General features: G+C 52.9%; 1 protein-coding gene across 1 annotated transcript in view; it reads right to left on the bottom strand.

Annotated features, from left to right (window-relative positions):
• BAHCC1 (BAH domain and coiled-coil containing 1) overlaps nucleotides 1-22,393 on the bottom strand; it is a 67,277-nt gene extending 44,884 nt beyond the window's left edge. Inside the window, exons 1-2 of the mRNA XM_067547263.1 lie at nucleotides 21,470-22,393; nucleotides 17,165-17,469 (exon numbers count right to left, since the gene is read on the bottom strand). Coding sequence (XP_067403364.1) covers nucleotides 17,165-17,345 — 181 coding nt within the window. The 5' untranslated portion in view covers nucleotides 17,346-17,469; nucleotides 21,470-22,393. The remainder of the gene's footprint in view (nucleotides 1-17,164; nucleotides 17,470-21,469) is intronic.
• Between the last annotated feature and the right edge of the window lie 1,978 nt (nucleotides 22,394-24,371).

Genomic DNA, 24,371 nt, shown 5'->3' with positions numbered 1-24,371 from the left:
AGCTATGGGGCAGACAGAGTCCAGGTGTTGCGCCCCTTCCCCTGTTTTTCACATGCACACCCCCCGGCTGGAGTGTGCAAAGGGGGAGCAGCTAGGGAAGTAGTTAATGTCAGAGAGAAATGAGAGGCAAGGAACGTCTTTTATTGGCCCAGCTTCTGCTGGTGAGCGAGAGGCCTTCGAGCTGTTCTTCGGGGCCTGGCGAAGCTGGTGTCTCTCTCACACCAGGAATTGCTCCAATAAAAGCTATTACCTTCCCCACTTTGTCTCGCTGCTATCCTGCGGCCAGCCCGGCTGCTGCGTACGACAGCAGAGAGTGACACGGTCATGCTCAGGTTTCAGAGAGTCTGTGACCGGGGCCGTTCGCACCTCCCGGAGCTCTGGTGTCAGGCTCTCTGCAGACTCAAGCAGGCATCGCTGCAGTGGGTACATTCCCTGCACATTCCCGAGGCTCTCTCCGCCACAGGGAGGGCTGGAAATGGTTTTTAAAATGAAATTCGGCAGCATGGGGCAGCTCACAGCCCCAGCTCTCCTGGCTTCGTGCCGAGACGCTGTGTTTCAGAGACACCTGGTCCGGGGCGTCCCGGCTGCAAGCTCTTCTTCTGGCTTTTAAAAGGGAAACAACTTTTAAAATCTCTCCCCCCACTGACGTGGCCTGTCTCTTTTTTCTGCTTGCTGGCTAGGATCTGCCTTTGCCTGGGGAACTGTTTCCCTGGGGATGCCGTGGAAGCTTTGTCAAGAGGCCATTTAGAACCAGCTCAAGGCCCTGGAGGGGACCGTCCTGCCCTGTCCAGGAAGATGGGTGGGACGATCCCAGCTCTCACCCTGCCAAAGCCCAGTGCTGGGACGCGGTGTGGGACAAAACGAGGCGTGCACCGACATTACTCCTTCCCTTGGGGCACAGGACTCCGGCTCCGGCTGCAGCCCTGGCACGGCCATTCTGCACGGCTCCCATGCAGGTGTTAACACTCATAAGAGTGAGCGAGGGCATGAGGGACTCTGGAGACAGTGCAGGGAAGGGGGAGGATAAAGCAAGACTTTTCCATCTGACTCCCACCCTTCTCTTTAAACCTGCCAGCGCAACCCCTCACCTGCCCCTGCAGTTCGATATTCCTCTTATTTCTAGCGTGCCAATCAGAGGATTCACAGGGCCACCCTCCCACGCATGCTACGGACCCTGCTGTCCCAGCAGCAGCAGACAGAGTGAGACTAATGGGCGAACTGTGAGCTAACGGCACCTGGGGGCCATCTCTCCTTTATTTCATTCTTCCATGGCAGGATATCCAGGTCAGCAAGTTTTAATCTCGGCTCCGACACCAACTGCCTCTGTGGGCCTGGGTGAGTCACTTCCCTGCTCTGGGCCTCAGTTTCCCCACCGGTCAGGGCTAATGCAACTCATTTCCCCCACGAGCAGCTGCCGAGGAGACGAGGCACATTTGTGCCGCACCCAGCGTTATGCTAAAGAGAAGATGCTCTCACAGGCTGTGCAGTGAATGGAAAAAATATTGGAGGTTCAATCTCCTATTAAAACGTTATAATCTAGAGTTATATTGTCACCAATAAAAAGCTGGTAGATTACACTGGAAATAGGGGGGGAAACAAACCAACCAACCCTAATTAACTCCCCTTTGACTGCAAAAGAAAAACCCCAAGAAAGGCAGAGTTTGGGGAGATGTGCGCCGCCGAATGCACGAGCTGGTGTTTGGAGCTGACAACATTACATTTTATTGAGACAATCTCTCTAAAATTTTGGCCCTAAAAACGTGTGAAATTGCCTCCGGCTAACCCAGCAATCTGCCTGTTCATTTGCAAGCAGTTTAGTCGGTTCTGTAACCAGAACGGAAAGCCAAGGAACACAAATTAGCACCCAAGTAGCACTGCAACCCTCAACCACCGATGTGCTGCCCCACCTCCCATGCAGGTCCTCACAAGTATCAGCAACCTGCCCCCACCAATCTAATCTTTCCCCATCTTCCTCATCAATCAATTTGTCCCATAAAGCTCGGTGACATGCTGAAATATCGGCTAAACATCCACTCCATCAGTTTATGCAAATAGAATAAATCCATCCCGGCTTCTCTAACTATTGATCATGCTTCTTAATTTATAGCAAAATAATAATAATAATAAAATGAGAAGCTGGGAGGGATGCAAGGAAGGGGGGGGGGGTAAGGGGGCGCAGTTTGGGAGCGGAAAATAAATCGCAACTAATGTGGAAAAGGTGGGGCGTGTTGTGTGGTAAATGAGAGCTGACAGGGAGGAGAGAATCTCCCGGAAAATGCTGTTGATTTTTGTCCCCAGCATTTTCGCTGGGGCAATGTGAGACGAGGATCTGCACTGGAAAAGCCCAATGCTTGGCCCAACTCGGCCTTCCAGACTCCAGCCCTCTCCAGCCCTCCAGAGACACACAGAGAAGACACGGAGTCAGGACGCGTGGCTTGTACTCCCAGCTCGTGTGTGGCCTCGGGCAGTCACTTCCCCGCTCCGTGCCTCAGTTTACCCAACTGAAGAGTGGGCTAACGGCCCCACCACCACCCTGTAAAGTGCTTTAAGAGCCACTGATAAAAGCCCTATAGAAACAGTCTCATGTAAACAATAACGACAAAAGCTGGGCCCAAGCAGAGAGACGGTTTGGGTACTTCTCAGCACGGGTGCCCCCAGCCAGGCTCCAGCCTCACAGCCGAGTGGGGGCTGGAACAGGACGGCCTGGCCGTGGCCAGGACGGCAGCTTCCTCCCAAGCTGCGCCAGGCCTGGGAGGGAACTGCCACCCAGAAGCGCCCCGGCTCCCTCTGGACTACCCGGGACGAGCGGAGCCTCGGTGGAGCTAGAGGCCAAGTCGTGGGCTCCGGGTGGACGGGGCTGCTCCCTCCAGCGCGTCTCTGACAGTCCCCAGGCCCCACTGTGCACCGCAGGCCACGCAGCCAGCGCGGGCGGGAGGGCGGCACCACGACAGTGCGACGGGGCCGCGCGGCGCTCTCCAGTGACCCCCTGTGCCCAGGCCGGCAGCAAACAGGGAGCCACCCTCTCACCCTGCTCAGTCATCGCCCCGGGAGGGCGGGGAGGGCGTTTGGCACAGCGGCTCGGGGCCGACGCTGCCACCCGCGGAATCCTCTGCGGCCCTGGGAAAGCCACGGCCAGCGCTTTGCCTGCCGGACGCCCCGACCCGGGCAAGGACAGCAGCCCCTGGCGCCGTTTCCACTGAGACACGGGGCACCTCGAGGGGGAACCTGGGAACGGACCCGCTTTCCCTGCCCATCGGAGGCCCGGCAACACCTGTGGAGCCATCCAGGCAGCAGCAGGTGCCAGCATCCTGGCTGCTTCTCCCCTGGTCCCTCCCACACCAGAGAGATTCCAGGGGCCAGCCCGGGGCAATTCGCTGCTTTATTTCTCCACAGGCAGAGGCAGAGGCAAAGCAAGTCTCGGCTCCCCCCCCCCATGCACAGCACCCCCACCACCGCCTCCGTGGCACAGTCCTGACCTGCTGGGACCCCTCCTCTGGGAGTGATGGGGAGTCCCCCGGCAGCCCCTGGCTTCTCTGCAGCAAAGGGACCAATTAGCACCTCTGCTGCTGCTGTGTCTGTGATCTGGGCACCTGCCCCCTGGGAAAAGGGCTGAAGCCAGCAGCTCATTTCACACAGGGGCCATCAAACAGCTGTTGGGTGGGCACCAGCCGGGTGGCTGCCGAACAGATCCAGGCTGGCGCTTTCGCTCCTCGGCGCGCCAGGTCTTTGTAAAACACGGAGGGTGGAAAACGCTCTGCTCCTCTCACAGCCGTGTACCCTGGCACCTGGAAATGCAGCTTGCTCCCTAGTTCGCAGGCGTCAAAGGTTGTTTACTCCACGGCAGCCAGGTGCTTGGGCCCTGCTCTCCTCTGGGAGCTTTGCACCGTGCCCGGCTACCGAGATCTGGACCACTGGGAGCTGGCCGATCATTAGCCCTGTTCCGTGGGCTGAGTTCGTGGAAGGTGTCTCCGCACCAGGCAGGCTGTCTCTACAAACGCTAAACCTGGCTTCCTAAAACAAACTCCAGGGAAGGAAACATACATAGAAAGGGAGGTAAGGAATGCAGTTCTACACATACCCGTGCGTGCACACACACACACACACACACACACACACACACACACGCACGCACACTTCTCTCCTCACTGCTGTGCGAGCTTCCATTGCTCCACGGAAGACAGGAGAGAAATAAGGAGATGCTGGTCTTGGCCCCTCCCAGGCATCTCTTTAGTTGGGCACTTGTCCCTCGGGCGTAGCCATTTCCACATTGATCTGAAACATGCTCCATGAACATTGAGGAGGGGGAAGAAAACAACCCCCCAACCCCTATCTGTTCTTAGGGCCGAACTTTTGGACAGAGAAATACCGGATTTGTCATTCAAAGCCAGTTCCCAGGGCCCCTCAAGCGCCGCTCGGCACCAGCCCAAGCCATTTAGACCTAGAAGCCTGGGTTTGTTTTAAAAGATTTTTTTTGGGGGGGAGGAAACTGGCATAAAGAGAAATCAAGGATCCCCTGATTTTTTATTTTTTAATAACAGTTAAAACCAGTTTGTGTCTCAAGTTAAATCCCAACCCCCTTCCAGCGATTGCAACCTACCCCTTTCAGCAACAGCCAGGTGTGAAACCTCAAACTGAACCTAGTTATAAAGTAAAGGCTAGATAACTACGGGGCAAAGGGCGTGAAATGCAAAGAGAACAAACAAACAGCATAAATAATGACCATCTTTTCAACTCCTTCCCTCGCAGTAATCTCAAGTGTTATCCCAGACATCGGCACATGACTTTGCTTTGTTTTTCCCTTTAGATAATGAGCTTTTTAACCTGACACTGCCCCTTTAAATATTTGGCAAATAGGAAATAAGTGTAATATAATTTCCTCCGTGTTATAATTTAAGATTAATCCATATTGTTATGGCAGTAAATAAATGCTGCACTATTGAAATGCAGTTCAAATTAGCTTGACAGAGTGCCAGAAGTACAATTAAAATGTTATCCAATGGGTAATCACAAGCTAGTTTCTACGTTGTAAGTGCCACTTGCAATCTGTCGCCTTTTGCCTGAGAGAGGGGGAACGGAGGAGCGGTTCCGATCAGCGCCACTCCACATCCCAGGGCTTAAAAAGCCAGACAAACGCAGCCACCAGAGCAAACACCTCCAGAACCCTCCCTGCCGAGATCAACTCCCCTGCCAGCACACTGGGATTGCCATTAAAGCACTGCAGCGCCGGCAGAAAGGGGCCCGTGGGAGCCAACGAGACACAAGCTGCGGGGGATGTGGCTACAGAGAAGCGACCCACCAGTTACAGCCCTTGCCCCTTCGGGGGCTGCTTCTGGACCGACTGCAATTGCTGCAGCAGCACCAGTGTTCCCAGAAGCAAGCAGGAAACGAGCCTGAGACTTGGCAGACCCTGGTTCGAATCCTGCCCTGGAGAGTCCCTGGGGGATTTGAGTCTCTCTGTGCCCACGTTCTCTAGCTAACAGGGTTAAGAGTACGGCCTTGCTGCGTGGGGAATCCAGTACTGCAGTCAGGTGCTCAGACTCCCCCAATGGGGTCAGGAAACACGGGAGCTGGACGGACAGTGGCTACACCCCAGCTGCTGCTTCTTGGCAGGGAGTGGGTAGATGCCCATCTCTTCCCCGGCTGCAAGGGAGTCGGATACGTTCCTAGCACAGAGTGACCGGGCACCGGCGCCCTGCCGCGGACAGACGGCACACCTGGCCCGCTGTCATCAGGGCAGCTTTGTGCCCGAGTTGCAGACCCAGGTCAGTGAAGGGATCTCTTGGGCGAGGCCTCTGCTAGTCCCTGGGCTACTCGCAGAGGAAGGTGCTATTTGAATACAGTCTTCAAAGCCAATAAACCCTGGTAACCGAGTCTGAGCCCAGCCCACTTCCTGCGCACCCTGCCCAGATGCGTGTCGTACATTGCCGCGTCGGCTCCGCGGCCTGATCCTCCTCCCTGATGCCGTGTCACCATCCACCCTGCGGGCAGGGGGTGTCAAACGCTGCGGTTCTGACCTGAGTGGTTTCGCACCCACTTTGCCCAGGTGGGAAAGAGTTGGCACACAGGGACTGGGTGGGGAGAATCACAGCCAGAGCTTCTCGCATCCAAACGGGCTCCGGAAAATCGTTACTGACAGTCTTGTTCTGCTCCTTGCGTTTCTCTAACGCGCTGACCAAGGCTGCACTCTGCCACCTCGGGTAATCACAAAGGGCCTTTGCCGAGGCGCTGCAGTCTGCAGGGCTGAGAACCAGCCCTCGGAATTGCTGACATTAAACGCTCAGAAAGTGTTTCAAATAAATAAAATACCCACAAAGGGCAAGAAGGCAGAGTGGCCCTTTTATCTCAGGCCCAGAACAAAGCAACAACAAAAAAAATTTCCAAAAGAGACAGTAAGCAATAAAGCAAAATTTATAGGTAGGCCAGCGCTAAGCCCTACTAAGATAAATATTGGTTTTACTCTGTGAATCCCACTTCAGCGTCAAGAGGAGAGCTTCTTCACCCTGTTATGTGATGACGTAGTCCTGAAATTCTGAGTTACCCTAGAAGCACAAAATAAATAAAACAGAGCTGGATTTCGAGCTGTGCCGTACACACGTGCTGGGATTTGGCTCAGTCTGGTTGCTTCAAACAGGGACTCCGTTAACAATGCGGCTTAGCTTCACGGGACCCCGTCGGATGCCCACTGAAGTCCATCTGTCTGTCCATCCCAGTGGGTGCCGGAAGAGGTTCCCGTAGCACTTTTTTCCTCTAGATCTCAAAGGAAGCTGAGTTTCCTCATCCCCATTTTACGGACGGGGAAAGGGCGGCCCTGATAGGGGAAGTTACTTGGCCATACTCATGCAGCAGGGAAGCGGCAGAGGTCTCCTGGCTGCACTGCACTGCCCGCTAACTGGGGCTGTCCCTGACACTGCCCGCTCGCCCCTGCTCTTTCCAGGAGGGGCGCTGGCCTGTGGAAAGAGTCTTTATTTAACAGGTTGGGTCTCTATCCAAGCCAGCTCCCCGGGGGCTTTCCGTCTCAGCTGCCCCCCGGAGATTGTTCTTTGACGCAACTGTGGTCCTGCCTCGGCCAGCGTGCTGAGCCGACTCCCTGCCAGCGGAGGTGAGCTCCCCAACGCAGGCACGGGCTGAAATTCACCCACCTGCAGACCCGCCCCCCGTCATGGGGGATGGCAGCATCCCCGCAGGTCAGAGGGACCCCAAATCACTCTGCCCAGGGGAGGGATTGGGGAGCTAGCCGGGAAAGGGGCCATGGGGTCTGAGCCCTGAAGGGTTCATTAGCAACTGCAGAGCATCTCCGCTGCATGGTGGGAGGGAGGGGATCTGTCCCCTGCACCCCTCTTCCCAGGCCTGGAGGAGGAAGACCTAAGGGGGGACACCAGATCCCAGTGAAGTCAGAGGCTTCTCGGCTGTAACAGCCCCGGCTGCACGTGGGCTGAGTGCGGGGCCCTGCCCGGGCAGCAACCGCTGCTTCTCCTGCTGAACCCTGGTCAGCTTGTGAGAGGCAGCTGCACCTCAACCAGGCTTCCCCCAGGATCACCCCCATCCCGCCGCATTTCTCAAGCGCCCCAGCCCCCGCGCCGGGCAGGGATACGGCCTGGGACACAAGTGTCCCACAAACAGCAGCCAGATTAACACAGGGTACAGCATTCCCCCCCCCCCGCCTCCCCCCGGGACCCTGAAGCAGGTGAAGAAATCCAGGGGCGAGGAGAAACCAGCCAGGAGCTCAGATGCTTATTAGGTCTGAATCTCAGGCCGGATGTCTCCCCAGGGCCATTTGTGGGACCATGCCACTTCCAGGCCATGCCTGAGGGACCAAGAGAATCTGGGTGAGTCAAGCCCCCAGGCAGGGTAGAGTGGGGTGTGGGGAGGACTGAGGATCCCCCCCTTGGTGTGATGAGGTCTGAGGGGAGAATCTGTCTGAGGCCCCAAAAGGGAAGGAAGGGGAAATCAGGGTTTGGGCTCTCGGATCGGTTCTTTTCTGGTCCAAACAGATTCCCACATCTCACTCTCTCACTGAGGCAGGCGGGACGTACAGCACAGCCTGGCCAGGGGGGAGCTGAGTTTGCAGTTCTGTGCCCATCTGGTTTATTTTATTTTACGGCGTGGATGAGAAAGAAACCAGCCCAGGAATCTCGTTCCTGGAGACTTGTGTATTCGCGCACACACAACAAAGAGGGAGGGCCTCTCCTTTCGAAGCCCATGTGAAGTTTTGCAAAGTCACTGAATAGCCCAGTCGTGCTATTTGTGTTTTGTGCTGTAATTACCAGATTTGCTGTCACTTATCATAGCCATCAGCGCGCGGCCCCTGCATACGGAGATGATACCGCTTCTGACACCCTCCCTTCTGCTGGATGTTGAGCTGCAGGCCAGCGCCCAGATACCACGCAGGTTTGCCGTCAGCCCTTCCGATGCATTTCGCTCTCTGTTTAGGCTGAATGCATCTTGGTGACTTGTCTCTGTTTACTCCCATCTCCTCCAGCTACGGGGATGCATTCTTTGTTCTAGGCGAACCTCCCGCGATGCAGCGAGGAGAAAATGAGATGCACCGGGGTGCACTGATACGGGGCAAAGGACTCCACATTCAGAAACTCACTCTTACTGTCCTGGCTGCTGTCTGGAGGTATCTTGCTCAGCAGGGCAGGGGAGTCTCAGGTCCCAGCAGCACCCGGAGGCTCCGAGTAACATTCTCAAACGGGCCTGGGCTCAGCAATCTCCTTGGTATTTCTGCTTCCTACCCATCAGCTCAGCACGGGGAGCGCTGTCTGAGGTAGGATCGCTCCCTGGCCACTCGCCCACCCAGAGAAGCAAGATATTGGCCCGGCTGCTTTGGGGAGGGGGGTTTGGGGCAATTCCCCTGCCAGTGATGGGGCAAACTCCTCCCTCCACATCTGGCCTAGGGAGGAATTGGACCGGGGCCGTTAAACCTGCCTGGGAAAAGCCCAGTTTTCCAAACCCGTCCTGATCCTACGGTTTCTTTAATGTAACATAAGGAGGTTTCCCAGGATTCCGTGGGCTGGTCTCACTCCCCCGGTCTCCACGAGCTGTGCACGCTGCGGGACTTTCCGAAACGACCAACTAGCATTTACAGTAAGTGCATTTAACAGAAGTCAGTTTGCCTGGCCTGGCCCGGCCCTGCCCTGCCTCCTCCCCAGGTCACAGTTCTGAAGCTGCTTGTTCAAACGCGGTGCTAACAGCTGAACGGATTCCCCTTTCCCTGCCCTTATGTGCACCCCTGGGACACAGGGCTGGTCAGGTGAAGGGGACTTTTGTTCAAATACTGGGGGCTCAGCCCCATGGGGTCCCTGGGAACAGAGATCAGTAACTTACACGGTACATTTTTCCTCCCCTAATATATACTTCCCCATTCCCTGCAGGATCTCTCTCTCTCATGCACAGACACACACAATCACTCACAGAATCTCCTTCTGACATCACCAGCAGCTATAGTATTTATGTCTCTTTCACCATGATGAATAACAAATTTATACCCCCAAAAAAAAAAATCCTCAGTACATCAAAGAGATTCACGTCCCTGAAACAGGAATCCAATTCCATGTTACAGCGTGGCCGCTACGGCCCCGGCGATGTCAAGCGTTCATTTCCATATTTTGGGACAATCGTAACAGTATTTATTAGAGACACTTAGTGTCCACAGGTGAGATCATCAAATGCGCTGTACAATTATTCTAGCCCCGGCCTATCTGTCTCTCCCCAGACGTGCACACACCAGTGTCTCTGCCCAGATCCAAATAATAACTAATGAACAGATGAAACCACTCAAATGTAATTCCACAAGATTTTGGTTTCTTAGTATTCTGCTTTTTTTCTCCGACACATGTGCATTTACCTCCCGCTTCCCCTCCTCCGGCTGCCCCTCAGTAATCTTCAGCAGAAGTGTCACTAATAAGGAGTAGACAAGTTAATCTCAAAATCTGTTTTAACTTTGACACCTACTTTTTAAAATGCAATGCATGTTCCAGAGAGGCTGGGCTGGTGAGCCACAGTAAAACACAGGCGGGATGGAGGAGAGGAAGAAAAAAGCCCCTTTTAGGATGATAGATAAATGATGCCTGAAACTCTGGATCCTCAAGCTTGCTCAGGCCATGCGGTAAAAGATGGAAGGATATCGTCTTCCGTCGCGCCCAGCCAGTGTCGCTTGGGCTGTATGAATACATGGCCACCCATTCAGACACACTGTAAATGAGAACAATTTAATCTTAAAGTAATGAAAAGAAAGTTGCAAGGTGGTTTGCCTCAAGATCCATTCTTCCTTCTCACTCCCACCCAGCGTAGTTTTTGTTGATTCTCTCATACTCGTCTGCAGCTGCACAGCAGTGTGCATGTGTGTGTCAGAGTGTGCGACAGAGAGATCAAGGCTCCCGTATCCCAATTCACCAGCCTCTGGTGACGTGGATTCGGCTGCTTTCAAGGTCTTAGGAAATCAGAGAAACAATCTCAATTCTGTTTCAAAGAGAAACCACGGACCCACCTGTTTCTGACCCATCCCTTTCTCAGGAATGGCGGAATAAAAAAACTGAAGCGTTGGGACCGATCGCAGTCTGGAATTTAATCTACTGAGACAGCTGCAGTGAGAACAAACTAGAGCGGGAGAGGATGGCACCTTTGGCACTGAGGGCTCAGATCTGATCCCCGATGGGGACTGATTGGAAACCAGAATTTACCAGGATAACATCCCGGTGGAGCTCCCAGGCTCCCATCAGCTACTCCGCAAACTCCAACTCTTCCCTTATGTAAAATCCCTTCTGGGCTCCCGCTCGCAGGGTAAAGTATTATTATATATTACAGCAAACAGAGAGCTTCACTGCGGTGACAAACAGCATTACACGATCTAAACTATATATTAGCCTATAAAAACGTCACAAGGGCAAAAATTTAGGCTCCGTGTAAAGTATCGAGTTCACAGAACCTTTTGTCGAAGTTTTCCACTTCTTCTTTTCCTTCTTTTATTTATTTATAGGCATTCCCACCATGGTGTCTGAGCGCCATGTGAGATTCAAGATCCCGGGCCAACATCCACCCTCAGCCAGAGCCGTGTGAAGCTGGAGTAACTGCAGATTTACACCAGTCTAACTTTGATGAGTCTCAAAGGCAGGTCTCTCCCCTTTCCCTTTCCCAGACCATGATGGGGCCTGGCAGGCTTTTCATATTGATTCAGTTCCTTCTTAGAATGGTAATTGTGAACAAAGTGACTTTTATAGAAAATCTGTTCTCTATTACAGGGCATGCTCCAGGAAGGATTTTCAGTGACTATAACGGGAGTTATGCGGGAAAATTAAAATATGCCCCTACAGGTTCCAAGGGACAAAATATATTCTGTTCTGTTTGTTTCGCTCCATAATTGCATCAGAAATGAGAAATGTCAAGCACCCAACCTCTGACCTACCAGGAGTCACACAGGCAACTTCCCAGCAACGCAAGTACATTAATAACACTTTGCTCTCGGGTTAGTAACTTGCACCAGCAAATCTCAGCACACTTCACAAAGGTGGTCAGTGGTCTCCATATTTCACGAATGAAGAAACTGAGGCACAGAAAAGACCTACTCAGATGCATTCTCCTCCATATTCATGTGCACGATCTGTGCGCCAAAACCAGACACAAACCGGAGCATGTGGCTACAAGAGCTGCACAGCTTTGAATTACGGGTTTAATGAGATAAATCTAAACCTTTGTATCTGAAATTCGGCACATCCTCCAGGTCACTCGCCACTGTGGAGCTATCTGCAAGGTATTCTGGGACGTGTAGTCCCAGGCTTGAGGGAGAAGGGGGAGAGGGAGCCATGTTACAGACAGACAACCCTAGGGCCTCCTTTCAGGGTCACACATGCCGTCAGTTGCACTTTGGACAGCCCTGACCTAGAGGGAGCCAGTGCCAAAGCAAAGGAAAAGACAGATGTGGTCGGCAAGACACTGGGTCCTCTCTTCAACTTGTGCAAGTCCAGCTAGTTTCCCTGCCTTCAGTGGCATTATGCTGATTTGCACCAGCAGGGGATCCGACCCAAGACCAGTCTATTCCTCTCTTTCCATCTTTTCAATTTATTGCAGCCAAACCACTATTTTGTTTGGTTATTTACCAGGGAGAGTAATTATTACTCATCGTTCATTGCTATTCCCCACATTGCCAAAGCGCTCAGCCCCATACAATGCTACAGCAGCGAGCAAAGAATGAAATTGGGTTCACAGCTACTTAAGTAAACGTACATTATTCTAAAAGAGCTGTAATGTCTCCTGCTTATAACCAACTGGGCTACTTCCCTCTGCCCTCCGAACTAGCTGCCGTGGTTACACCCAGCGTTCCCGAGATCATGTTTGGTGGCTCCATTATCCTTAATACGTTTCTATTTTAAAGGCTCTCTGCTGGCGACCGCTACAAGTCTGTGTCCTAAAGCAAAAAGTGGGGGGGTTCCGATTTTGCTCTCAGAGGTTCCCAATTTGAGGATAGATGAGAGGCCTTTTTTGTGGGTCTGAAGCAGAGGAGTGGCGGGTATTCCGAGGAGTCGTGTGTTCCCATTATTTATGCTCACAGCCTGCGCTAATGACATAGGTAAGGTGACAGCAAACATCCGATCAGCCTGCTGGAGTGCATCTTTATTGTTCAAACACACTCTTAAAGGTGTCCAATCATTTATCAAATTAAAATGACCGTGTTGGGCTCCAAAGGCCCTGAGCCTCTAAACTGCATCTTCATCTCCTAACACCCCCTTCCCAAAAACTCACTGCTGCACGGGCCGACCGAAATGAACGGTTTGCAGGGCGAGTCTCCTGTGCTCAGAATTATGGCATTTCAGGATTCTGCCTTTTTTCATTCGCGGCTGTGTCACAAACTCCAATACAAATCTACTAATCCAGCAGGAAATGATGGAGACCAGAAGCCCAACCAATTAAATTTAGACTCATGAAAAGCTCGGTGGCTAGTAAATTATAATTTTTATTAGCTTGAACAATGTTCCCGTAAGAGAAAGTGGAGACTCTCCCATGAATGGCTCTTGTATAATTTATTTAACTTCGTGGGCCCTGCCAAAGCCCGGAATATTTTTAGATCTTTCTGTTGTTGGGTTTGGCTTTTTTTTTAAGTGAGTTTCTGGAGAGGTATTTTTAGACTCCTGCATGTTATTTTAACAGACTTCTTTGCATTTGGACTTCCATATGTCACACAGCCTCTCCTACAAGGCTGGGCAAGTTTCTAAGAATTGCTGGAGTCAATTTCTTTCACTTAGGATGCACTACGTGCACCAAGGCTCTGCCTGCCACTAAATTAGCATCACACAGTGTGGATAGTCCTATAGAAAAATTCCGCTTCTTATAGGAATAATTAGACATGATGGTGTAGCAATTCCCAGTGGAAAAATGCACATTCCAAAATGGAACTTTAATTTCCCAGTGTGTGTGTTAACCGCAGCTGCCTTGCATAACAATCTGTATCTTACAGTTCTTGTGCAAAAGATCAGCCGTGACAGTTTCTGGCTGTTATCTGTGCATTGCCTTTGATGTCTCATGCTACTTGTCATTTATAAGTAAAGATGGTTAGAGTCTTTCGAACACCTCTTTGAACAAGTAACTCTTTTAGCACCTATTTAATGCTGGTAACCGTGTTGCAGAAACACTCACTGGTGTCAGGCCGTTAATGAGGTATTTACTAAAATGTATTTTCTTTACAAAAAATAAAATTAAATAAAATTAAAAAAGACCACCACCGGCAGTGGGGGGAAACCCCTTTACGGGTTTGCCTCACCAGGAAATTACTGGATTTAACGATAATCTATAGGAAGATCCATTATTCCTTGCAGGTTTCAGGGCCTGGCCGGTGGGGAGGTAAAAGATGGAAGTACTCCACCAGAAATTCTCAGTTTGCCGTCCTGTCTGGTCCCCGCTACAGCCAGCTGCCACTCCTGATTACTATTCATCTTTATTAATTGTTACGTTGATTCTATTAGTGGTTTTAGCTGCAGCACTTCACAGATTCTCTCTTATGGTCATTTCCATTCAAGCTAAAATGTTGAAACATGCAGCTACCTGGGGGGGAGGGGAGAACAATGCTTCTATAAGGAGTTTTCCCCGAAAGATAAAAATGTCTCTCTTACTAAATGAGAGTCCACAGCAAAGTGGAAATGGCAATGGCTTGACTGGAGGCAGCAGCATTGCTGAATAATCCTCCTCTCTCCCTCTCTCTCTCTCTCTCAACTTTCACAGTTTTGACTTTGGACCATCTGCAATAGAGACAAAAAAAACCTCACACTGCACTAAAAATAACGCTACAAAACATTTTAATTGCACCTTTTGTGACAAGGTTACTATAACAGCACTTTACCATAAAATGTCTACAGCGGGATTATAAAACTATCAGCACTCCGTTTTAAGAAAAACAATTTGCGAAACATTAAAAGCTAACTTCAAAATCAAGGTCTTTGCAGCTGACTTTAAGGAAAAAAAAAAAAAAAAAGTACAGTCTGAGGGGATGGAGGGAAGGGAGGGCAGATTTCCAGGGGGAGAGAATTCCACAGCAAGGGGAGTGTTACAATAAATGCTTGATCAACTATGTATGCCTTCTGGAATTTTGCCTGACTAGAAAAATGACTGGACATAAAAACAAGGCTCATTCTGGGCAGTACTTTTCTTATTAGAACCAATATGCCCCACATCTGGGGGCATTCCCAACTGTACATTTCAATTTTTATCCAAATCTCAACCCGAAAATTAAAGGAGTCAGAACAGCTCCGTCAGGGTAGGTTTTGCTTGTTGCCTTCCCCCAGTGACATCCAGTGCCGAGTGTGTATGTTTGAAAGCTGAGAGCAGGGGGTTAAGAGACATTAATAACCTTTTTCAGATTAAAAAAATTGGCAAAGCTCCATCTAGTCTAGTCTGTATATTCATATTCAGTGGCCTCTGGCCCTTGTGAGGTCATTCCCTGTATTATAATGAAATACTCAGTGTCAAGATACCATCAATAATTTATTCTACAGGAATCACCAATTTGCTTACCTGCAAATTTTCTCATCTCCCCTGAACTCCCCAATGAGACTTAAACACAACTCTGAGGACTTTAAAAAATAGGATTTTTCCTGAGCCACATGAGTGACTATGTGCTTGATCCGCACTGGGCTTTGGATCAAGCCCTATCTGAAGCCGGATGGGGCCGGGTCTGAACTAGGGATATTAAACAAGGAGTACGGAAGAAACAAGATTTCAACACAAATCTGACTATTTGCCCTGTTTGTCCGGCTTTATATTTTAAAATCAACCTTGATGTCATTTGGGAGCAACTGTTTCTGAAAGGCTGAGCTGCCATTAGTACACTGCAATTTAAAAAAAAAGAGGGGGGGGAGATGGGGAGGGAAGAAATAATAAGAGGAAATACACATTTCATCCAGGGAAAATTTTGCAAATATATAATGTAATTATTTAAAATCCAGCACATTTAAGAGTAAGTATGTCTCGATCACTGCGTTTGTTAGTGGCACTTTTTTTCATCTCATCATGCTAAAAGCCCATTAGTAATTATGCAATTTTTGTGCGTCATTTTTTTCTTTTTAGGAAATTTACAGTCTTCTTTTGACTGTGCTCCCAGATGACAATTCTCCATTCTAGTCCATCTCATGCCATCCTTTTTAATCCACGCACTAATTGTAATCCCATTAAAGCAGATATAATTTTATTAGTATTCAGTTCATCAAGCTAGCAATAATAACTCTGACTGCTGAGTTTTAAAAAAACTGCAAAAATTTTACTCTGATGTTTAAAGCAAACTGTAAGCAAACTGCACTAGCTCTGTGTTTTTGCAAGACTAGCATTATATCCATACATCCATAAACAGAGCTCAGGCATACACACAATGCACACACAACTTCCCACCGCCTTTCATTCTTGACATTAAAAAACAGCGAACGGATTTGAAATCGAGCGGCCTGTGCACAAAAACTTTGAGGACAAAAATATATTCACTTCAGGGGTTATACAGAGGCAGCGGAGAGAATTCCACCTTTCCCACTTGCAAATGCATTTGCAGAGTAAATATGGAGGAAATAACATTGCTAACTCCAACCTTTCATTTCACACCCAGCAGAAGCTCACTTTAAAATCCAGTCCACAGTGGATCAACCCTTTGGAAACTTGAGGCGCATAATTCCCAGAAGCAAAAGCAAAATGCAAGGGCCAAATTCTGAAGCCTCTGTTCCTTTTTTCCTTCCTCAGGCAAGTTTCCCCTTGAGCGAGGCCTGCGCTTTAGAACAGCACTATAGGAGGATTTCCCCCCTTTCGATATAGACCAACGCTGAAGACAATGAATACACGTTACCGCCACAGAAAGCCTGAGCTGCTCATGCATCTCATCGAGCCTTTGAGAGTTTTTATTGTATTTTGCTTAAGACGAGGCATGTCTGCAGCTAGTTGGTACCTGGTAGATTTTCCCCTCCCCACCCGCTCTGGTTGCAAGCTGCTCTCAAGCATTAGTTGATTAACAGGGTTCTGTAGCTGCTCTCCCAAGACCCTACTGCGTGGAACTGGGTCTATTTTCCTTGCCACACTTCGTGTGCCTGTAGCAGGATACCAGAGGCACTTGTTAAAGCCGTTGCATGCACTGCAAACCCATTCTCACCCTGACACTTCAGGGCTTTATATAGAAACAGGATTTTCTAGTCGTACACCAGCAACCCTATTAACGCTAACCCTGCACACACAACTGCCCCTAATCTGCACGACCACAGCCAGCTCCTCGCCGCTCCCTCCCGTCCTCGCACAGAGCAGCCTTTTTGTTCGGCCAGAAAGTGCCTCCTTGTTCCCGGAGCAGCGTTTCCTCACGGACCCCGACGCGGCGAAGGGTTTTCCGTGGGCCTTATTTTCCTCCCGCGCCAGCGAGAAGCGGGGACATTCCTCCCCCCCCCCCAAGCCCGAGGCCGCCTGGCTCCCTCCAGCCCGGCCACTAAAAACAACCGCTCCGAAGATGAATACAAATACCAGCCCCACAGGAAAGCGGCGCGGGTGACAAAGCGGGGGGACCCCCCGCGGGGCGGCACTTTCCCTGCGGGCCCGGCTCGGGCCCACCCAGCGCCGCCGCCGCCGGGGCGCCCCCCGTGGGAAGGGTGACCGCGGGATTCCCACGGGGGGGGGAGGGGGATCAAGGGGGTGCCGCGAGCCCCGCCCCACTGACCTGTGTGCGCCGCCATGGAGATGGGCGCGGGGAAGAACTTGCCGGGCTGGAAGTGGCCCGGGTGTTGCACCGGGCCGGGCCCGGGGCCGGAGGCGGCCAGGCGGCCGGCGCTGGTGCGGTGGCCCACGCTGCCCCGCTCGGCGAGGAGGTGAGGCGGGGGCGCGAAGTCGCGGCCGTCCATCCCGGGGCCCGCGTCATGCAAAGCGGGGCGGGCGCGGGGCCGGGGCCGGGCTGCTTCAGGGTTCCGGCGGGTTCGGGTCCTGAGGGGGGCCCCCGCTGCGGCGGCTGCGGTCCCGGCTCATCCTCTGCAAAGACAGAGAGAGAGAAAGTGTGAGAAACCGGCCGGAGCCCACCGGTACCGACCAGCGACCGGCCCCCCCGGTGCATTGCCCCCGCCCGAGACACCCCGAAACCTGCCGACCGACCGGAGCAGGCAGCCCGGCTGTTAGCGGCCCAGGGCCCGGGCGCCGGGGCCAGCTCCTCCGGGCCCTGAGCGGGTCTGGCCCGTTTCTCCCCCGGGGTCCGGGAACAGCATCTTCTTTCTCCTGCCTCCCGGCTCCTGACTCATCCCCGGCCCGGCCGGCGGCGGGGATGTCGCCTCGTCCTTGGCCCCCGCCGGGCGGGCAGGGAGCTGGAGCCGCTTCCCCCGAGCGGGGCATGGCTCCAGGTGGCCTTCCCACGGGGGATTTCTTGGGGCGCGGCCCTGCCACCCCCTCACCCACCCAGCCGGATGGCAACCACCTGCCTCCGGCCAGACGGCGTGCGGGCACGGCAGAGGGACCTCGCATTGCACCTTTTGTCTCGAGCCAGCCCAGCCCGCCGCCAGGAAGAGAGAGGACGGGGCCGAAGGGTAGTGAGGCTCGCCCCGAAATAAATCTCCCGCTCCGGCCGCCTCGCGGGCCAGCCCCGCATTGTGTGTGTGTGTGTGTGTGTGCAAGGCCCGAGGTTTACAGGCGACGCGCCGCTCCCAGACCCAGCCGATCTGTAAGGTGCTTCTCGTGCATTCCCTCCGTTTGCACACACGGCTGGTTGGCTCGGGCCCAGAGCCTGTAACATTAGGCGAGGAGGGGGGGAAGGGGGGGTCAGTCTTGCTTCATAAATATGAAGGAAAAAAAAAAAACCCCGACTAGATAGCATCTAAGAATTCCACTAGCTTCTTACTCCAGTATTTTGCATGCCCTGGACAAGACACACAAACACAGCGCGGCAGACCTGGGACACGCCGAGCAGACAGCAATAGTTCTGCTACTGACAATTTCTTACCACTCGAATTCCATCCAGGGCTCCAACACACCCATTTCTGCATCTCTAACCCTTTCCTTAAGTCTGCATCGTTTTAACGTTTCATCTCCCCTCCACCGAAAGGAGAAAGCAGAATAATAGATTCAGTCCCCGTAATTGTTAGCATTGAGGGGGAAAAGGTATGGTTTTTTTTTTAAGGCCCGGATCGTGACAACGAAGCAATTAAGATGGTTTTCATGCAGTGAATGCTATTTTAAATTGCAATATTTAATGCTTCCAGCCCTGCACTGTCTTATTTGCAGACTGTTTTGTGTTTGATTTAATCTATAACCGAAAACATAATGTATTAAGTGAATACATATTTGCACAGCTGATAAGTATTTTATATATATATATATTTATATGGGGAGCCCTTGCTTTGTAAATAAATTGAAACTAACACAATGAGGCTCTCTTTGGCTTACAACTTCGTACAAAGGGTGGTGGTTTTTTCTCTCCCCCTACTGAGATCATAATCTATCTCTCTGAGCCGAAGGAATATTTCCTACTTTGCAATTACAGGGAATTATTGGAAGGATCGTTCGCTTTGCAAGAATCTTATGGAAGGGATTTTTTTTTCTCAGCAGTAAAGCGAAATCACCTAAAAAGCAGCGGAAATGGGTCTGGGTGAGAATAAAGCCAGCAGCAGAGAATATAGGAAAACACCCACTTCAAAGCAATATATATAGATTATTTTTTAAAAAAAATTCACGGGGGGGGGGGGGGGGATTGCAACCTGAAAGACAAAGCTGGCTTGGCAGTTTCTGCAGCCGTGTGGGGTGAATGATTTCACACAGAAATGTTGTTGTGCAGAGGGAAAGATTCCCACTCTCTGATTCATCTGGGCTTCCGATTTTTTTCAAATGAATACAAGGAATAGCCATCAGGCCAGGTCCTTGGTGAGCAGAAAAAGCCCCGGTATTAGTCACCCGGGGAAGGGAGGGAGGGGACACCCGGCCCCGCAGTCAGGGGCGGGTTGTTGCTCACGGCTTTGTTTACACAATGGGATTATGGCTGTTATTTTTAAGGATCGGGTCCTGTTTGCAGGCCAAGGCAGGGCAGGCAACTGGGCAGAGTTGGGCGGCCAGTGGATCGGTGGGGCTAGCACAGAACCTCCCCGCCGCTCTTATTCGGTCTCAGGCCACCGGGGGTTCGGTAAATCCCCCCCCAACCATGCCCCAATTTCCAAACCCCTCCTCCACCCCCCAAAAAACCTCTCCGGGTCCTTCCGACTGTCTCTCTCTGCACCCAGAGGCGGGTGGGACAATGCCGGGAAGGGAGAAGGCGGTGGATGGACGCGTTCAAAAATAAATCGTGGAGAGAAGGTGGGGGGGAAATATTCGGCCGCAAAGCGCGGCCGCTCGCTCCGAACCGGGCCGGCCCGGCCCAGCTCTACCTCGGCTTCCGAGCCGCGTCCATGCAGCGCCGGGCCCGCCTCGGCCGCGGCTGCCCGGTACGGTGCACAGGCCCCGGGCTCTCCGTTCGCACGCACCCCGCCAGGATCGGCTCCCGCGGGCGAGTCTCCCCGGCCGCCTTCCCTCCCCGCCTCTCGCTGGTTTGCCTCCGGAGAAGCTGCGGGCAGGGCGGGGGCGGCTCGCGGTGCCAGCGACCGCTCCAGCCCAGCCCCGGGAGCTCTCCGCCGGCAGCGGCGGGGCGTGCTGGCCGCTGGTGAGCTGCGGAGATCGGCCTCACGGCAGGCCCAGCGAGAGCCGGGGTTGGAGCAGTCCGGTCCGCGGGGGCCCGCTGGCCCCGGACGGGGTGTTTTCCTCCCCCACCCGAGGGTTTCCTCCTGCTTTCTGTTTTGTTTTTCCAACCCCTTTTTTTGCACCGAAGGGGGGAAAAACGCCGCCGCCGCGCCGCGGAGAAGAGGAAGCAGCCTCCGAGCCCAGCGCATCCCCAGCCCGGCTGCGCGTCCGCATGATTTTGTCGAACCAAAATGTCCCCCGCTGCCCCGGCCGCCCACATTTACAAATGAAAATTAAACCCCGAAAGCAGCTTCCCGGTTAGAGGAGGCACCAGGGGAGCTGGGGAAGAGAGGAGACGCACAACAACCACCGCCAGACTGCCATCAAATGCGAGCAGATTTGCAACGAGCCGGCCTCCCGGTCCCTACGAGCAACAACACAATCATCTGCACGAGCCCCAGTGTTACAAAAAGCCGCAGTTTCTCCCCAGTGTCTCCAACCGAATCTTCATTTAAAATCTACAAATTAACATGCAAAGTCTGAGTGACCATAAAAAAAATTAACAGCCTCAAGTTGCACCTTCCCCCAATTCCCCTTAACCTAATTTTGTTTTGGATTGGGTTTTTCCCCTTCGGATTTGTTTTTCCAATTCAGATTTGTCCTCTATTCAGATTTAACAAATGCGCTGGGGGAGAAAGAAAGGAATCCTCAGAGCCTGCTGCAAACCTAACCCTCTCCTCCAACCACCTATTATTTATTTTTTTAAAAACAGAAAGGGTGCAAATTTGCATCCATTGCCTTTTTTAAACTGCTACAATGGCTCTGTTTGTTTTTCCTTGCAAAGCACCATTCATGGCTGCATTTAAAAAACCTTAGAATTGCATTAGGAAATTTGCAAACAATTGTGTTTTTTGTTGGTGCTACCCGGCGCTAGGTACAAATTTCCAGGGGTATAGAGAGCAATTTACTGTAATCATTAAAAAAAATGCCCTGTAGCAATTTTTTCCCATTAGAGGAGTTAAGTGTAGCTTATTCCAACATGTCTTTTTTTAGTATTATTATTATTATTTTCAATTTATGTGTTATAAACACTTCCAAGCAAACCACTGCTATTCAAATTTTTACAGATGTAACATCACACAGAACTATAGAATGTCCTCAAAAGAAAAAGAAAAAAACCAGCGACATGGTATTTCCAACCACCAAAAGTTCTCACTATGCAAAAAAAAATAAATGAAATAAAATTTACAATCGTGAATGTTACTTTAATTATACAAAAATTAAGCATTTCAAAAAAAAAAAAAAAAAAGCAAACAAAAATATAATTGCAGTTACTTACTGGAGGTATGTTCCTTGCACACAGTGAATGCAATACAATTAAATCAGTGAGTGGGACTTTGAATTGTATTCCTATTGGTATTTGCACTGTTGCACTGTAAATGCACTGGCTGCTCCTGCAGAAGGGAAAGGACCCTATAGTGGGTTCCTTCCAGCCTCAGCAGCTCACCAGCCCGCAGCTCAGTCCTGCAAGCAACTCTCCCTGCATACTAATAAGCTCGTGCCACTCACCCAGGGTGAGCACGCTCGCTGATTGGACGCCGGGCCCTCCACGGTAATAAGCTCGTGCCACTCTCCCTGCGTAAACAGGTCTCCCCATAGGCTGGCGCCGGGCCAGCGAGCTGCCAATCAGAGAGCAGCAGGGCTACTACTCAGCCCAATGGCGCCTAATTCAAGCCGTGCCGCTGCGCAGCTCCTCTCGCGCAGCTCTCCTTCCCGGCTCGCCTGGTGAATGGGGACTTACGGCGGAGGCGGGGGGAGGGGTGCAGCCACAGCGAGTTCTGCCAGGGACCGAGCCGCTGCAGCCCACACGCGCTCAGAGCAGCTGGGCAGTGGGAGTTCGGCTCGGCTCGGCTCGGCTTTGCTTTGCCGGGCTGGACAGCGCGTGGGCTCCCCGCCCCGGCCCCTGCTCGGAGCTGTGAGATTCCGCATCTGGCCCGGGCTGGGAAGGTTTGCTTTGCACCCCCAGCCAGCCGCCCTTTCCAGACAGAGGCGCGGCAGTCCCCCGGCGGCCCTTTGCACGGTCACTGGGGCGTACCGGGCTCCCGAACGGGGGGACTCGGCCTGCACACTCTCTGCCCCCATCAGCGGCATCACGGGTGCCCGACCTCACAACAGGCCCTGCCTGGGATGTCTGCCCCCGAAGTCGGAGCGCTCCCACCAGGCCCACGAAGTCCCACGGGAAGCCGGAGATCTGTATGGCCCCTCTCTTTCTGCGCCTCCCCCCCCCCCCCGACGACGAAGTAACCCTCAGCATTAAGCCCTGCCCGTGGTCCGCACGAGGGAGGATTGCACGCCCCTCAGCTCTCCCCGGAGGGGTTCGGTTTGGGAATGTCGTGCCCTTTTATCATCGCCGGGCCCCTCCAGCCCCGCACGGTTTGCCTTCGGTTCGCGGCGTGCACCGGGCCCACCCCACAGAGACGGAACCGGAGCGAAGGCGCCCCTCCATCAGAGGCAAACTGCTTTCACCGCATGCGATGCTCATTCTGGGGATTTGTTCTGCACCCAGAGAGAGCGTCTCTTGCAGGCGGAGTGCATTGCAATGCATGCAGAGCGGTGGGGACACCCCTGCCCCCCCACACCTGTAGATCCCATCCCCCACCCTACCCCGTGGCGAAATACTGGAAGAGCACACGAACAAAAATCCGGATTCTCCCTTTCTCACTTGTGCTTCGGCAATGCAGGGGTTAAAGCCATAGATTTCCGTCTTCACCCCCCCCCCCTTGTGTTCAACCCCCTCCCTCCTCCACGGGATGTCTATGATTGGTTGGCAGCCTGCCATCCCGCTGTCAATCACCCAGTGTAAACAAGGCGCTGATTGGCTGTTAGCCAGTCCGCACTGGGCTGCCTGAAAAAAGCAATTACTGGCCCCGCGGTTTCAAGGCGGCCCGGGGCTGCTTGATGAAAGGAGATAAGATGGGGGCTGTTTCCAGGAGGCCCCTAGGCAGACCCCACTGGCCCCGGAGCCAAGAAGAGCAAAGACTGAGAGGATCAAAGGGACAATGGACTGAGTCGCTATTAGCGATTCCTAAAAATGCAGGTTTGGTGCACGGGGCACTGGGAGGAGCCCCCTCCCCTTGCAGAGGGGGGCAGCGAGCATCAGGGCTGGAGCCGGGGGGTGGGGGGAGGGGGAGAAAATCCGCCGGTGCATCAGGAAAGTTTGCAGCGTGTAAGGCCGGGCTGGGTGCGGGAAGAACAGTCACCCCCGGGGAAGCGGGGGCGCTGGCTGGTGGCTCCGCGCTGCTCATAGGTAAGAGGGTGTGTGTGTGTGGGGGGGGGGTCTCGGCGGGGTCGGGCTGGACGTGCACAGATAGGCCCTGCCGGGCTGGGGAAAGGAATGCTGGCCGGAGCTGTGCACGGTAATCGCCATTGCAAAGAAAGAGACTTTGCAAATGGGGGCCAGCCGGCCCCGGGGGCGCTGGGGTGTGTGTGTGTGTGCTGGTATTACAGGAGGGGGGGGCGGTCTGTGCAGGGGTCCCCCATTTCCAGTGCAGGCACCCAGCGCCCAGTTATCAATCGCCGGGTCTAATGAGACCAGGCGTGTCGACTTGTTCCCAAAGCAGAGCGCCCCGGTGGCCGAGATTCCCAGCCGCAGGTTCCGGGGGGCCGGGTAGGGCCGGGAGGAGAAATGTGTGTCGGAGAGAAACCGGGCAGAGACCAGCTAATGTCACCGCTGACAGTCCGGGGGGCAGCGGGGGGAAGGGGGGAGGGAAATGGCCGGCGCGATTCCCTATAAGGATGATTAAAATTATTTAAAAAAATAAAAGGCTGTAATTGATTGAAAACGCGGAATAAATCCGAATAACTCGTCCGAGAGTCGATGACGCTAGAGCTATTCATTAAGCAAAGGAGCAAATCGAATTAGGACCAAGAATTGGCCAGCGGAGCGACCGGAGGGGCTGTGGGGAAAGAGAAGCCAGGCGAGGCTGGAGAAACCGCGACCTCTCCCCACCCCAGCGCCTGGGCCGCGAGCAGAACCAGGGGTCCGGCCCGGCCCGGCCCAGGGGCAGCCAACTTCCCTCGCCTGCAAAACGCCGCTGAAATGTGGGCTTGCTCCCGGCTCCGGCTAGGAGCGCTGTGCTGGTGTGACATTGTCAGAGGGGCAGAGCCGAGTTGGGCAGCCGCAGGAGAGAGGACAGGGTCGCTCGGAAAGGCCTCAAATACTGAGCCCGGCTCGGAAAGGG

The sequence above is a fragment of the Emydura macquarii genome, unplaced genomic scaffold (genome assembly GCF_026122565.2).
Source record: "Emydura macquarii macquarii isolate MOO-44397 ecotype Brisbane River unplaced genomic scaffold, CSIRO-AGI_Emac_v2 contig_1230, whole genome shotgun sequence".
Lineage (NCBI taxonomy): Eukaryota > Metazoa > Chordata > Testudines > Chelidae > Emydura > Emydura macquarii.
Note: the sequence above shows the minus strand (reverse complement) of the source record. Positions and strands in the feature narration are given on the sequence as shown.